This window comes from Pinus tabuliformis, chromosome 7, assembly GCF_031772625.1.
Source record: "Pinus tabuliformis cultivar Carrire ecotype Pingquan chromosome 7, CPIR1, whole genome shotgun sequence".
In the NCBI taxonomy this organism is placed as follows: domain Eukaryota; kingdom Viridiplantae; phylum Streptophyta; class Pinopsida; order Pinales; family Pinaceae; genus Pinus; species Pinus tabuliformis.
In genome coordinates this window covers 1,000,116,061-1,000,131,285 of record NC_142293.1, presented here as the reverse complement: position 1 = coordinate 1,000,131,285, position 15,225 = coordinate 1,000,116,061, and the positions used below count along the sequence as shown (strand labels likewise).

Sequence of the window (15,225 nt, the reverse complement as noted above, 5' to 3'; positions counted from 1 at the left end):
CTCTAGGGACTCCATATAAGGCATTGTTCTTATTTTGGAATTACTTGGGGTTATATTAAGGACTCCTCCCTTGGCCATTTAGGGGGGTTTTCGGCTTAAATAGCAAGGGCTCCGGTCGAGGTGATAGTGGGACCCTGCTCTATGTGTTCCCATCCAGTAAGTTGCCAAGACCTTAGCAACAGTGTTGATTTGATCAGTAATAGATATTAAAGGATCTTAAAATTTATTAAACAAGTGAAATCTTTAACAACGTTTATTATGATATAATTGATCCCTGGAACCCCTTGAAGGCTGAGATATGCCCTGTGGTCTTTGTTTTCCACAAAGGCTTGAAATATATCCACGAGATTATTTTCACTTTAAGCTAATCAAATCTAGCCCTTGTGAACTTCCTTGACCGTTCTAGCAAGGCTGCTAGGGTTCGTGGTCATAAGTGTTGTTGTGAATATGAGTACAGGTATGGGTGTGAATGTGGATGGACATAAAGTGATGCCACTTTTTAATCAAAGGCATGGGGATGTGGCAAAGTGTGTCACCATATATGTGTGTGTGTTTGTGTGCGCGCGAGCGTGTGTGTCAATTGGAGTTACCTCTAGTGATTAGGCAAAATGGATGTTATCTCCCCCATCCATGTTCAATTCCCTATGAGTGACATGATGATGAGAAATATTGATGCAATGGATTTGAGCCTCTGAATTTTGTTATATTGACCCTCACTCTCGCCCTCGTGCTGAGAGAGAAGATGATTTCCACAATACATACATATATATATATATATAAAGTGTTAGACAGCTGCCATAGGAGTAACTTAGGTGGGAAATTGAGGTCTCAGAAGTTAGAACACAATGACCAGCTACTTAGTTGGGGCACGCCACAGAATGTTGATGGCAATTACCCTCTAGCAACTAGGGTGACTGTTGCAGTTTAATATAAAACAGACATGCCAACAGAAAATGGATAAGTTTAAGGAAGGTATGGGGATCTATTAGAGACACAGTCAGGAAACAAGTTGAAAATGAGATCCACTGTACACTCTACGGTTAAGAATGCTTGAAATTTAAATTTAAAGCATATACAGAAGGCTTAATTTGTCATCTTTCCAAAGTACAAGTTGCAGAAAATTTATACATGCATAGGTCTCAAGAAATTGCATAAAATAGCTATGCTCCGCAACATAGCTCAATCTCATACAAAATATAGTAGGAGGTAAATTTTTGGAGTGGAGAGTACAGATGTTGACTTCCAATACGAAAACTTTATTAAATTTGCGTTTAGAGTTTATGAGATATAGGCACTGAAAAAATCATGGCTTATGAACTTCTTATTCATACAAAACATAATAGGAGCTGAATTTTCAGAAGGCTGGAGAGTACAAATGTTGACATCTTATAGGGAAACTTTATTGAATTTGGATTCAAAGTTTTATGAGACATCGGCACAGCAAAAATGATAAAATCATGGGATATGAACTTTGGAAAAGAGCAATGAATTTGCAAGGAAACTAATTTCCATGTTAGAGGTCCAACGCGATCTATTTGTTAAATAATCCCAACTTCAACATAATCAGAAACTAAAGATTATTTGAAAGACTAAAGATATTCAACTGTCATCATGTATAGATCACCCTTTCTATATCAACATCGGAATGAAATCTGTGTCAAGATTCACACCATTCCCAAGCACATTTGTGTAAAGGTCTTCATCAAGAGTATGGTCTGAATGCCTTTGCGAGACTAGAATCCTTAGCTATAGAACTCATATTGGCTTTGTCCGATGGGCACATGAAGATAGACATATGAGGAGTACTATAATCTCAAATTTTAATGAAAACAACGAGTTGTTTTCGTGGTAGAAAACCAGTGGAGACATTCATAACCCAAAGTAACCATGCCCCTATGATGCAATACCAGTTCTAAACCCACAATGTCATGGACTTAAAAGCAATTTCCAGTAATGTGGAAATGATGCATTCATTAAGACCAAAATATAGGAGCCAGTAATGGAAATTAACCAAGGAGTGTTAAGGCACGTGCTATATCTACAAAGAAGCAATTAGGTGATCAGCAAAAGTTTTAAGGCGTGGCCTTCAAACATGGTACTCATAATTAGTCTATGTGATAATTATAAAACAGGGGCCCAGCTCTGCAATAGGCGTACATTGGCAATGAAAATTTATAAAGGCCCACTTAGGCATAAAATAAGCCACAAAACTAATTAGTCTTGCGCGGATAAAATTTCGGAGACCTTGGCCGTCCCAGGTATTCCCAGTAGGTTCAATCTTGGAACTTGGATCATTTCACACAGCATAGCCGAGAGCTCATGGTGACAGGTTTGATGTCTCAGAGCAAACTACACAGTTCGTTCCACACCTTCTTTACAGGAGTCATTAACCCCCCCGCCCATCCACCACCCAACTTCCCCCGACTTCGAGCAATTTTGTTTGATCCTGTTGAAAAGGGTGATTCGAAGCGTGCTCTGGGTAACAGCAACCACTATAGGCGAAATCATAAACAGATAGACCGTGATAATTGGAAATTCCTAAGTTGAAAAGCCTAGCCTCCTAAGCACCCGTGAGAATGTGGGTGCCTAATCGCATGGAATTGCATTTTAACCTGAGCTTGGCCAGCTCAAAATCAAAATCAGGCAGATTGTATCCCACGAAAAAAAAAACAACTTCTGGTTTGAACAGCCCCTCGAACCAGAACCGATAATTATAAATTTAAAACCTCAAATAGATCTAGGTTCTCTGACAAGAGACAACGTTAGAGCCACTGATCTTTGTTACTTTAAATAGATTCAGACGATTCTTCTACAGAAAATTCATAATTGAAACGGTTGCCGTTTGTAACTAGCATAACGTAAGACCAGGTATTCCACCCTTACGATTCGCTCCATGTGCAGGGATTCATTGTAATAACCTATTTTTAGTTACAAATAACAGGGATCCGGAATGTCAGCAAAGAATCTGTAAGAACGGCCTCGCCTAAAGCTCTAGCCAATCAAATCAAACCCAAGAGCTGCTCCAGCGAACAACATTTGATTTAGCCAAGGCACTGAAACGTACCCAAATCTCTTGCATAAAGAAATTCCAATAAGAAATTAGATGGGATCTATCTGCTCTCTACCGTATTCAGCGCCAGCATGTTCAACAATAACATTCAAAGATCATGCAACAGTCTTAATTCATAAATAGATATATCAATGTACCAGCGTTGTATGCAAAATCCACAGAATAAATTGGAGGAAGGAAGAGATACTTACCATTAGCCATTGTTGAAGTCAATACCCAAGAACAAATGCATATATCCAAAAGCAGAATATAATGCAGGAAGGAAGATATACTTACCATCAGACATTGTTGGAGTGAAGATCCAAGAACAAATGTAGATACCCAAAAGCAGGAGCTTGAGATTGAAATATGCCATTATTGATGAAGTCTGAGAGCAGGGATCAATGTAGGGTATTTGTTCGCAATATACAGCACAACAGCCCAAGCTCCTCGAAATCTTTGTTGAACCGGCAAATTTTTGGCTCCTATTTATCAATCAGGCTAGCCGTTGAGAGGCACTCATTAATGAGAACAGCATTCACTTCTCTAAATTAATATATTCGTATTCGTTTTCTTGATTGCAATACTTTCCACAGGCCCCACACACACCGGGACAACCCTTCACTCCCGTAATAACAATTGGCATTCATATTAAATTAGAGCATTTTCTCTCCCCACCTTAAAACTCTCTTCTTTTCTTTATACAAAATTTCATTACATTTATAAATTATCAAATTAATCTACATATTATTATCATATTGTCCTACGTGAATTCGTTTTACTGTGTCATGTGAAGTCCATCATCCTCTTCAAACTTGGGATTCACATCCATTTTAGGCTTATGGCCATGGCCATGGTCATGCTCATGGTCATGCTCAGAATCTGTGAACTAACTCTATTTGGTCTTTGTGAGGAGTTTAAACGCATCCAAAACTGTAATTCAATCCCTTTCAATCTTATGGTTTAGAGCTATTTTATTTTAATTTAGTCGTGTGGTGGTGGTCATGATAGGTTGCCATGATTACGTTTCCAATTTTCAATGATTTGCATTGAACTCTTTTTATTGTCCCCTAGGGATCCAAACTTATGCTTGCCCTCACATTTAAAATTCAATTTTCAGAATAATGGAATTCTTAATTCATTAGTCATTATCAAAGTATAATAAATATGATAAAATTTGTAATGGTGGTTTTATTTTCATAATTATAATTATAGAGATTATGTTTAAGTATATTGTATATTTAATATATATAATAATGGTATAGATCTCATGCTTAATTAATTAAGGAAAAATAAATAAATTGGAAGATTATTTTAAATTTTAATGAAAGTGATATGTAATTTAAGAAAAGTTGTCATGAAGAGTTTAAACTTTGTTGAATTATTATGGAAAGTGTAATTTAACTAGTTTATATTTTGGTAATTGGTGTTAAAATTTGGTAATATAATTTTTGGCCAAATTGTTTTTTTATATTATTTAAAATGTGTTTTGAATGCATAAATGCATTTAATGTCATGAAAACTCTTGATGCACTTGGATTATGCAAATTTCACAGCTCAAACTTGTCATTCCAACAAATCTCTCAGATTTTCAAGTAAAATTGACTAGAAAAAGTGCTTGGAAAAAGACCAAACTTAGCATACTTAGACTATAGCTAGAATAGAGGACGATCTCACTTTACAAAATATTAATATCATTAAAAACACTATCACATCTAAATTAAAGGATAAATTGTGTTGTGAGAAAGAAATAGATAATAAGAGAAAATTAAGATACTAAAAATAAGCCATTAACCTAAATCTAAATATCAAAAGTATCATTTTATTATAGGTAGCCCTCATTGAACATTGATTTAATATAAGAATAAACATGTATGAATTCCTAGAACATCGCGGCTTGAAAAAGTTTGTTATCTTTGTGTTACTAAGGATAAGGTGGTGGAAAATGAAAAGCACTTTCTTTTAAAATATCATGGGTATACCCACATTATATCTCAATTTTAAAATATTTATAACAAAACCAACATTCCTAAGTTCTTAACTCAACATAATTACGGAGAGTTAAATAAACTCATCTCCAAACTTTTTACTCTTAGAAATAAAACTCTCAAGTAAACTAATTAATTCCTTATCATTTTTATTAAGGTCATACTAACCAAAGTCGATATCAGTAAACTATAATGATCATCGTCAACATCATTAAATAAAGATATATGTGAATCATTATTCAACACTCATTACTTGCATATAGCATCTAATTACTAAATTCATCTATATTTATGTTGGCTCTTATATTTTCATTTATAAGATGTGTTATTTCATAGCATGAAATGTATCACATAGCTCATGCCCACATTATGCTACCATTGTATTAGTGTATCCACCATTTTAAATGTCACTTTATGAATGCTTCCTAGGGAAGCTTAAATATTTTTTCCAAAGTCACTTCTTGAATTCATATGTTATAAGTGGTGTTAATACTTTTTTATTTGATGATTGGAATATGATTCATTGTCCATACTTAATGTGTTAGAGCTCCCTCACTTTGCCATAATCTCTCCTTTATTGTCCATACTTAACGTGTTGGATAGACATGAAACCCCGAAACAATTAGTTATTCCTACAAGTGTAAATTGTAATGGATTTGGAAATTTATTAGCAAATTTTACTACAAATAGGTGGTTGAACAACAATTTTAAAGGGAAGACAACAAACATCAAGCAAACCTAAAGCAAAAGTGTTATTTCTCTTTCTCCGTGTTCACTATTCAATCTATCTAAATATATCTAGCATGTCGATCCATAGCTATTTTGTTCTATTGGTAATATTGTGATTTGATGTGTGATCAATATATCATGGTTATGGCGTTGGTGTTTAGTATTGGATTAGTACCTAAGCACATCATCTATCCTCTTGATCATTTAGTACGTACTTCTTGGAAAACCCGTTATTTCAATAGATATGTTGTAATCTAGGGAAAAGTATACACGGTTGCCAATAGCAAGGACATCAAGCATTCACATAGCAAAGCACATAAGTAAAGAGAAAGAGAAGAGATACAAGTAGTGGAGAACTAGCGGAAGCATACTTTATATTATATCTCTTAAAAGCCAATCATAATTGATACATTGATGCATAGACATATATTTATATCACGTTGGGATAATTACGACAATCTAATTGTCTAACCAGACTCTAACTTAATTCGACTTTAGTTATCATGTTAACAAGCTTAACAATCATCTTTATATGTATTCTTTCTAACTCGACTAGGCTAGTCAACTAAATCGACTAGCCCCTCTAACATCTTCCCCACCCTCAAAGCCTTCTTTTAACCGAAGAAGGGGAGATTTTGAGTGATAAAAAAATTACAGAGTTTGGTGTAGCAAAGTCATTATGAATTATACAATTGTTTCGCTAGCTCTTTGAGAGCTGAAAATTTTACAAAAATTTTAATACAAAATAAATTACAGTGAGAAATCAAAGGTAAATTAAGACATAACTTCTGGTCCTTTTGAAGGCTCTGTCAGAGCTTGATGAACTGGTTTTCTCGACTAATGTATTACTTCATCCACTTCGACTTCATGTGATTGTTGTTCTTAAGGTTGCAACACATGTTGAAACACTAGGTGCATAAAACTGACGAGTGGGTCATGGCGGCTATGGCAATGAAGAATGAACTAGCGGTGGTGGTGGCATGTTCAGAAAAGCATTCTGATAAATGACTGGTGTGAAAATTTGAAGGTGTTCATCGAAGATTGAGCTCTTTCTTCCAAAAAGGTCTCCTCTAATACCCTTTGGTTGAAAGGCTTGGTTTGTTCTAGTTACTGGACCTAATCAAGTATTCCCTGTCGAAATTCTGAAGCATTATTAGCATCCAACTGTGCTTTGTTTCCTTCTCTGAGCCATTGGCACTCATTTTGCATCAATTGCGCATAGATTCCCCCCCCCATTCTAGCTTATTGCCCAATGCCTGTTTAGCTCTTTGATTTTCAACTTCCCTCGAGGATAGGTCATGAATAACCATGTATTGTGCTCTGATGTGACTATGGGTTGATGCCAAATAAATGGGCAAATTATTAAGCATGGTCGTTAATGCAACTCCTCTATCAAGTGTGTGCTCCAATGTTTGTTTGACTACCTGAAATTCATGATGAGCCTTTTGGAATATTTTTGTTAGTTGTTCACTTCCTGCCACTGTTGGTATGGACTATAACTCTATTATTTATGCACTAAGTTGCTCATTCTTGTCAATCAATTGGTACACCAACTATTAGAAGGCAACGAGATTTTCACCAACTTCGGCTGGAATGTCGAAATTAAGTTTTTATGTTGCCCAGTGTTGACAATCAAGCCTAATATCCCTTTCTCATTCCTATCTGTATTGAAGCTTGTTGGTGCCTTTTTTCCTCTTTTTCATCTACAATTTGTCTGCTTGTACAAAATGCTCTAAAACTTCAAAAAATTGCTTATCACTAGCAAGATTCAAGTCAACATACTTGCTACGAATGTCAATAAGCTCTTTTTTAACTTGAGTTCCCAGTGTATTTGTTGAAGTCAGCTTAGATGACATTGTACCAGTCGAAGTAAGCTAAGTGACTGATGGATTATTTCATGGAAAATTAGTCATTAATGTTTGTTCCTGTTTTGTGGCACAATCATCATATGCTGAGTCTATTCATTGTGGACTCTAAGTGTCATCCTACTAAGTACATTTTGATGAATTATCCTGTGAATTTTGTACACCATCATTCCCACTTTCTTCCTCTTCTATGAATTGTCTCGTAGAATTTTGATTTGATCCTCTAATGTCATGTAGCATGTGCATGTCCCCTAATCACCACCCTCTTTGCAAAGTGCTAAATGATTTTATAATGATTTGAGTTGATGGCTAGTGTACATTTGACAATGATGGGACTTATGGAGTATGTATCATGTGTTGGGAATCACGATTGTCGTTAGACCAAAAATTGTAGGTGTTAGTCAATGATCGCATCGCCAGAGATAAGGATCCACGAGAGGCGGTTAGTCCATGTTGCGAAACACACAGGGAGCATTGGTTTATCCAATGTCCAAAACTCTCCCCCCCAACGCAAGCCAGATGTGTATCGAACTTGTGACCTATGCTCTGATACCACTTGTTGAGAATCACGATTGTCGTTAAACCAAAACCTGTAGGTGTTAGTCAATGATCGCATCACTAGAGATAAGGACCATAAGAGGCGGTTAGTCCATGTCATGAAACACATGGGGAGCGTTGGTTTATCCAATGTCCAACAACATGTCATGAGTGGATTGATAATTTTTAGTGCATAGATAAATATAACAACATATTGGTTACCTTACCTTGTTTTGTCAAGCACGTTGCTTGCAACGAAACAAATCCACACCATCTCTTAAGAATTCCCTTGACGGATCTAGCTATAACTAGAAACTAGATAATATATATGTCAAATAGATGTTCATGAATATAGCACATATCTACATAATGTCAGACAAAGTCAAGGTTAAGAAGACATCATGTATTTATGCAAAACACTCATTTGTTTAGAATTGTCATTTCCAAATGCCACCAAAGTAATTCTCACCCAATTATTTTCTTTTACCTTTTACCTTGTTGCAATTGAGTCTTACTATGTGTTATCACATCACCCAATTTTTAGTTATGTAAACAAATTAATTGCTACCTTTTCAAGCTAATACCAAGCATGTTTCGCTACAACTATTCACACATGTCAGCCACATGTTCCAAAGATCAAAAATCATGTCTATAAATTTGAAATCAACTTTTACAAAGACTAACAACCATGTCATAATCAACTCACAGTCAGTAGTCATAATACTACAACTAGCACCTACTTGCACTCAAGTACATAATAGTTGTCTCAATACATATTCTGTTAGTACAACCATCTTAAAAAAAGATCATTCCTTCATACAAAATTAAAAACACATACGCATATCATGCAATTAATCAAACATTCAAACAACTTGTAAACATACCATGTTAGATAAACTAAATAGACAAAATAATCAATGCATACCTCAATGTATCTTAGGGGACGCTATCACATCTGCACAAGTCAATCCAAATTAGTACGACACAATATCATAAATATATCGGCTCAAACCTGAGTATCATAACCATAACCATCTGCATAGGCCAATATAGATTAACACAATACATATAACATCAATATCTTAACTACAATGAACATAATCATCATGTGTATGACTGCGATGCATATAACAATAAATCAACTACAATGCATGACAAGATGACACACGTGTACATGACCACACTAATCAACTAGCATCTATCATGCATGTAACCACAACAACAATGGAATGACATGCATATACATAACCATAATGTTATAACAACCATTAACCAACATACCTGCATGCCCAACATACAAACCTATATGACAATCTACTCTCACCCTTCAGTCCAATGCTGCAACCTCTCTCTAATAACATGTTTCTCCTTCTCTATCTCAACCAACACATTAGCATCATGATGACACAAAATGCAATAATGACTATCAAAACGAATGCCTACAATCACATAGACTACTAACATGCATGCATGACAAACACAATATGCCCATCTAGTCCAAGTGTTGAACTTGGCTTCGATACCACTTTGTAACACCCTCCTTCCACACTTACCCAAGCTTACCAGTCCATTAGGGTAAATATGTGATGAAGAGTTATTATGATATGACTCAACTCCCTAAGTATAATTAAGGAAGTGGAACTAATGAACCAAAACTTTACTGACCTCTCTTAAGTGCTACAGGACCCCCAGGAGCTAACCAACCACTCTAGGTGCCCAACCATTGAGTTAACTTATCTTTTCACTGACTTGGGCTCTCAGTCACTCCCATGACAAGGAAATCCAGTGGTTGAGACCCTTCTATCACTCTCATGAGCCTGCATCCTAGCAACTATAGATTTTTTCACTTAGTTATGTGCCAACAAGCCCCATATCTGAGCCACTTTTCAAGGCTAGGACCCAGGCCTCTACCCATAACTTAATGAAACTCTAAAAATTGATAAATAATAAATAGGAAATGCCTCTAATGCAAAACTTGAACAAGGACTTAACCTGACCCATCCCAACCATGACATACATTTCGTCAAACACATCATGAACATGTAATCTACAAGGCATAATTACACATCTAAACATAGGTGTCTTATACTTATCTGAGAATTATCAAGAAGGTTTGATGCGCTCTCACAATAGTTGCAATATCATCTATTAGGTCATGCATTCATTAACATTTCATTTACTAACCAAAACATGATGAGAGCCATAACTCGAGTATGTCATAAACCCATGCTTATAACCAACATATAACCATAATCATAACAATGATAGAACAACCATCAAAGCCACATCAAACAAATACATTTACTCATGAAATACAAGGGAAAATGAGCTCTTATTAACATATGCAAAATCCAACCAAGTTAGGGACTTCAACGTACCACCTGACCATAGATTGGGATGAACCAAATCTCTCTTTCATCCAATCACCTCGATGCCATATTCCAAGCATGAATGTGAGATATCATGGAATTAACAAACCAAAACCAAACCAAACCTTCTAGAGGCCAAACCACCTCAACCCTCAACCAATGATTCCACCTCACAGTCAAACATCACTAACCATCAACATATCAACCTCTAATCAACCTGTCTAGGGCTCTAGACCGTTTGTTCCAACCCAGCTCCAGGACTAGTAACTCAACCCACAACTACCATAGGGCTCCAGAACATTTTCCCAACCAAGGATCCATGAATGGTAACTCAACACACCAAGAGCTCTAGAGTCTTTGTCCAACCAAGGTTTCCAAAACTAGTAACTCAACCCAAGTTGCTCCAGGAATTCCAGATCATTTTTCCAACCAGGGCTCTAGGAACTAGTAACTCAACCCACAACCATAAGGAAAATGACCACCAATCAGAAAACAAATGGGAAAACCCACAACACCATGGCTATCCAGGAAATGTCAAGGCTATGCAAAACCGTTGTCAATCCAAGCAATCCTCCATACCAATGATAGATCATAACCAAATAATCGCATGCATGTACCATGCATGCCAAAACTAGCAAGGAAACCATACATGCAACTTGATACCTACAAAGAAATCTAGTTGTAGTCATTGATTCACCTATTCCCTTGCGCTCTCCTACCTTTCATTTTCCTTCTTTCTCCAAATCCAATGTATGCCAAAGTGCTCCAAGAATACTCTAAGTGTGCAGGAGTATGAGAGAGAGTGAATAGAAGATAGCTCCACCCAAAAAATATCAAAAGGCCTTGAACTGATCCTCGGAAGCCTTTTTATTATTAAGACCTCTATTTTCTTCATTTTCCTTAATTTTTCCTTCAATTTCCTTCTCATGCGAACCTGTGACCTTTCACCTTCCTTTTCTCCCATTTCCATTATTTTCATACATAAAATGTCAATTAATGCCTCTTTGCCTTTGCCAATTTCCATAGTCATTAATAATCTAAAAGTGAAACCTACTAGGATGCTTTTCCCACCATTCAGCTTGGAATACGTGTCCCATGACCTTGGTCTTATTTTTTTACATGGAAATTCAACCAGGGGATGTTACAATTTTGAATAGTTTTCAATCAATTAGATTTCCACTATTTCACTATGAATGAGTTTTGATATCTTTTGATCTAATTTGTTTTCTTTTTGTTTTACATAATGTTAAAAATTCATAGAAAAGGTCTTAGTCATGAAAATTTGGATCAAAGAATTCAAAGTGATTAACCATATGTGTGTTTTTCAAAATTATAGATATTCAAATGTAATTAATCTAGTTCTAAATCATGTATACATATCATTATGAATTCTAGATTTAGAGGAAGTCATTTGTAGCTTGTTTGTATCCAAACTGGATCAAGATAAGTTATTTTATACAAAGCTTTCTAATTCTAGATTATGGATATCCAGTTCTAGATGAAACTTAATATATCATTGTTGAAAACTTCTAGATCTTGGATTCCATATATCTGGATATGAAGCTTTCTTTCACGTAATCCTTCGTGGCTTTGAAATCACACTTGATTGATAACGGGATGAATTTAACAAATTTAGGAGTGTGTTTACGATGACATGTAATATGACATGTCATGTTAATATGTCATATTACATGTCATGCCATGTGGTCGTTGGTTATTTAACTTATTAACCATATAGAAGTGATGGTTTATGTGGCAGTTGACTTGGTATGATTATGTGTATACCAATGTGAAAATTTTCATATATGCTCCTAAATATCAAATATCTTGTCTTCATTGTATCCAGATCTGGGCAATGATTTGATGGAAATTATCGTAGTGTTCTGGATTCTATATTTTCTTTCATGTCTTGAGCATTTTTCTTCTGAATTTTCTTTAACATGGTATCCAAATTTAGATTACTTCTACCTCACCTCATTCTTCCCAACTCTTGATTATTTCATTTCTCACTCAAGTATCCAGATCAAGGGTTTCATATTTGTATCTAGACACTGATAATGTGGATCCAAGTTAATTTTAATAGGTCTTATCCCAGCCTTCTGAATATCTAGATATTTGACTCTATTTTTCATATCTAAATTGTTGTGAGTTCCTCTTCATGTCATATCAAACGACTCATCAATTCAAGGATCAACCTTTGGGTTGTTAAGGATGATCCTATGTGGCATCTGCTCAACGTTGATGTGATCTATATGTTGTGTAATCTTGGTCTAGATTCTTCAAATTTTTATATTCCTTGTAATATCTAGATTTTAAATTTTTGTATATCATATTAATATATAAATGTGAATACAAGAATACTCCATAGTTCAAACTATATGCTTTTGAGCACAAAAGTTACATTAAGTAAAGGTTAACTTATAGACCCCTCTTAACGATTTCATCTGGTGAATGTAGGATTAATATTTCATTCTATTAAATAGTAAAATGAATTGAAAGTCATATTTCCCATATTTCCGTTGAATTGATCCTAAGTTTCAAGGAAATGAAACAAAAATTAAAATAGATAAACAATTGAAAGACATTTGTTGTTTATGATTGTTGTGTAAATTTGTTTATCTATAAGTATACTAATTATCATTTTCTGTACATTTCACATATCTTCAAGAAAGAAGAATAATCCTAATGACCATGAGAGTGAGGAAAATGAGAGAATAAAGGAAAGAATGGACAAACAAGGATTAAAAAATGTACTTGCAAACAAATAAATATAATGCACATTCAAGATCATAAATTAAACAAAGTCACACGTATAACAAATTACATTTTTATACAATGAGAATTCCTTGAATTGGAAGATAGAAAACGTATATCAACATCATTGCTTGAAAGGAATAATCACATTATTTTATCCAATGATTTTTCATAAGTAACATCTAAATATGAATTGGAAAAGAAAAATTGACATAATAAAAGGAAGAGGATATTGAATGCATTGTGATCATTGAAAGGTTTAAAAGGAAGTTCTTTTATAAAGAAAGGGATGGGAGATTTAGACTTCTGAAGTTTGTATATTTTTATCAATCTTTTAATGAAAAATTGAAGGTTGACATTGTTGGAAAAGTCTTTTGTATGAATGTATTGCTGCATAGTCTACATTCCTATAAGTTGTGCAAATTTTATATTTCATGATTTTCTTTTGTTGAAAATAGCAACAAAAAATGTAAAAAATAGCATCTAGAAATTCCAATTTAATTTGTCCTTGAATTAAATTGCGAATTAAATTGTAATTATATTCTCGTGGCAACTTGTGATAGTTAATTAAGTTAAATTGACTTAATTGACTTAGGAAATTCAAGTTGGAAGTCTATCTAGAGTCATGTAGAGTGATCCCTAAATATTAGGGGCCCAGGTTGAGTTCTTTTGAGTTGTAATTAGATAACTCAGCCTAACTGAGTTATAGTTAGTTAAACTAGTTCTAACTATTGGAGGAACTAGTAGAGGTCTAGTAGTGGAGTAGTGCACTAGTGTGTCACCAGTACCACACCAGTTAATTGAAGATTCACTCATAAATAACTCATGCATGTCAGTTTAGAGGAAGACCTAGTTGAGATTAGAGTGCAGGGACAATGTACTATCAGTTGTGTAATTTTCTGAGTTGTACAAATGGTGCATGCAATCAGTTGAGGACCTATGTTTGGATTGCGTAGTTATGGAGGAAGGATTTCCTAATTAAATATGGGTTGATTCTCTCAAGAATTACGCAAGGAAGTATGGGCTTGGCAGGCATTAGAATTGGCTAAGTGTTGGATTGAGTTGACTTGTGAGGCAGAGAGTTAGATCATACTTGTGCATGGATTGTTTTGTGTGAAAAAACATTGTATTTTCTTCTCAAGTTTTATGGTTAATGCAATATAGATAGTTGGGGTTTTGAGCAGTGGCTTTCCCCAGAGAAATATTGTGTTATGTGCAATTGATATTCTTCCTTTTTCTGCTTATTGTTTTCATTGATCAATTTTGGTTTTCGCTGAAAGTAGAGTAGATTCTTGTCTTATGTTTTAGTATATCACATAAGCTGTTGAATCTACAAGTAAAAATCTAAATGGTATCGGAGCTGAAGACATTATAGAAGAGAAGAATTATGGAGCTCTTGTCTGGGGCAGATCCATAAGACCCTATGTGCAAACTTCTTAATGGCACTAGAAGATTGCTAGTGGGCAGATCAATGAGCCAATGTTTAGTGACACAAAAGGAGTTGTGATAATTGATATTGGCAGATTAAGGAGCAGGAATTTGTTGGGCGGCGATTTTGTAGAGAAGATATGAAAAATTTTGTTGAAATTTTTCAAAAACAAATAGCAGATTTGGATTTCTTGCGAAAAATACCCAAAAAAACAATCGGCTGAATTGGAGTTCGGATGGTGGAGATATCACCAATTTAAAATCAGCTCTTTTTTTAGAAAATTTTGTGTCGGCAGATGTACGAGTCAAGAACTTGTATGCACTTGAGGTACAAGATGCATGAAAAGCCTTGAGGAGCAAGGCAAAGGTTAGAGACTTGGTGGTTGAGAGGGAGCTTAAATTACCTCTCAACATGCAGCCCCAGCAGAAGCCTCAGAAAGTTGTGGAGCAACCACAATTGGAGAAGTAGAGAGGAGACTGAGTGGAGACATCCACTCAAGCAGAGA

General features: G+C 35.2%; 1 protein-coding gene across 1 annotated transcript in view; it reads right to left on the bottom strand.

Moving 5' to 3' along the window:
- Positions 1–3,662, bottom strand: part of LOC149250955 (putative GPI-anchored protein At3g06035) — a 72,405-nt gene extending 68,743 nt beyond the window's left edge. The window contains exon 1 of the mRNA XM_089456500.1: positions 3,347–3,662. Within this exon, the coding sequence (XP_089312626.1) occupies positions 3,347–3,425 (79 nt within the window). The 5' untranslated portion in view covers positions 3,426–3,662. The remainder of the gene's footprint in view (positions 1–3,346) is intronic.
- Between the last annotated feature and the right edge of the window lie 11,563 nt (positions 3,663–15,225).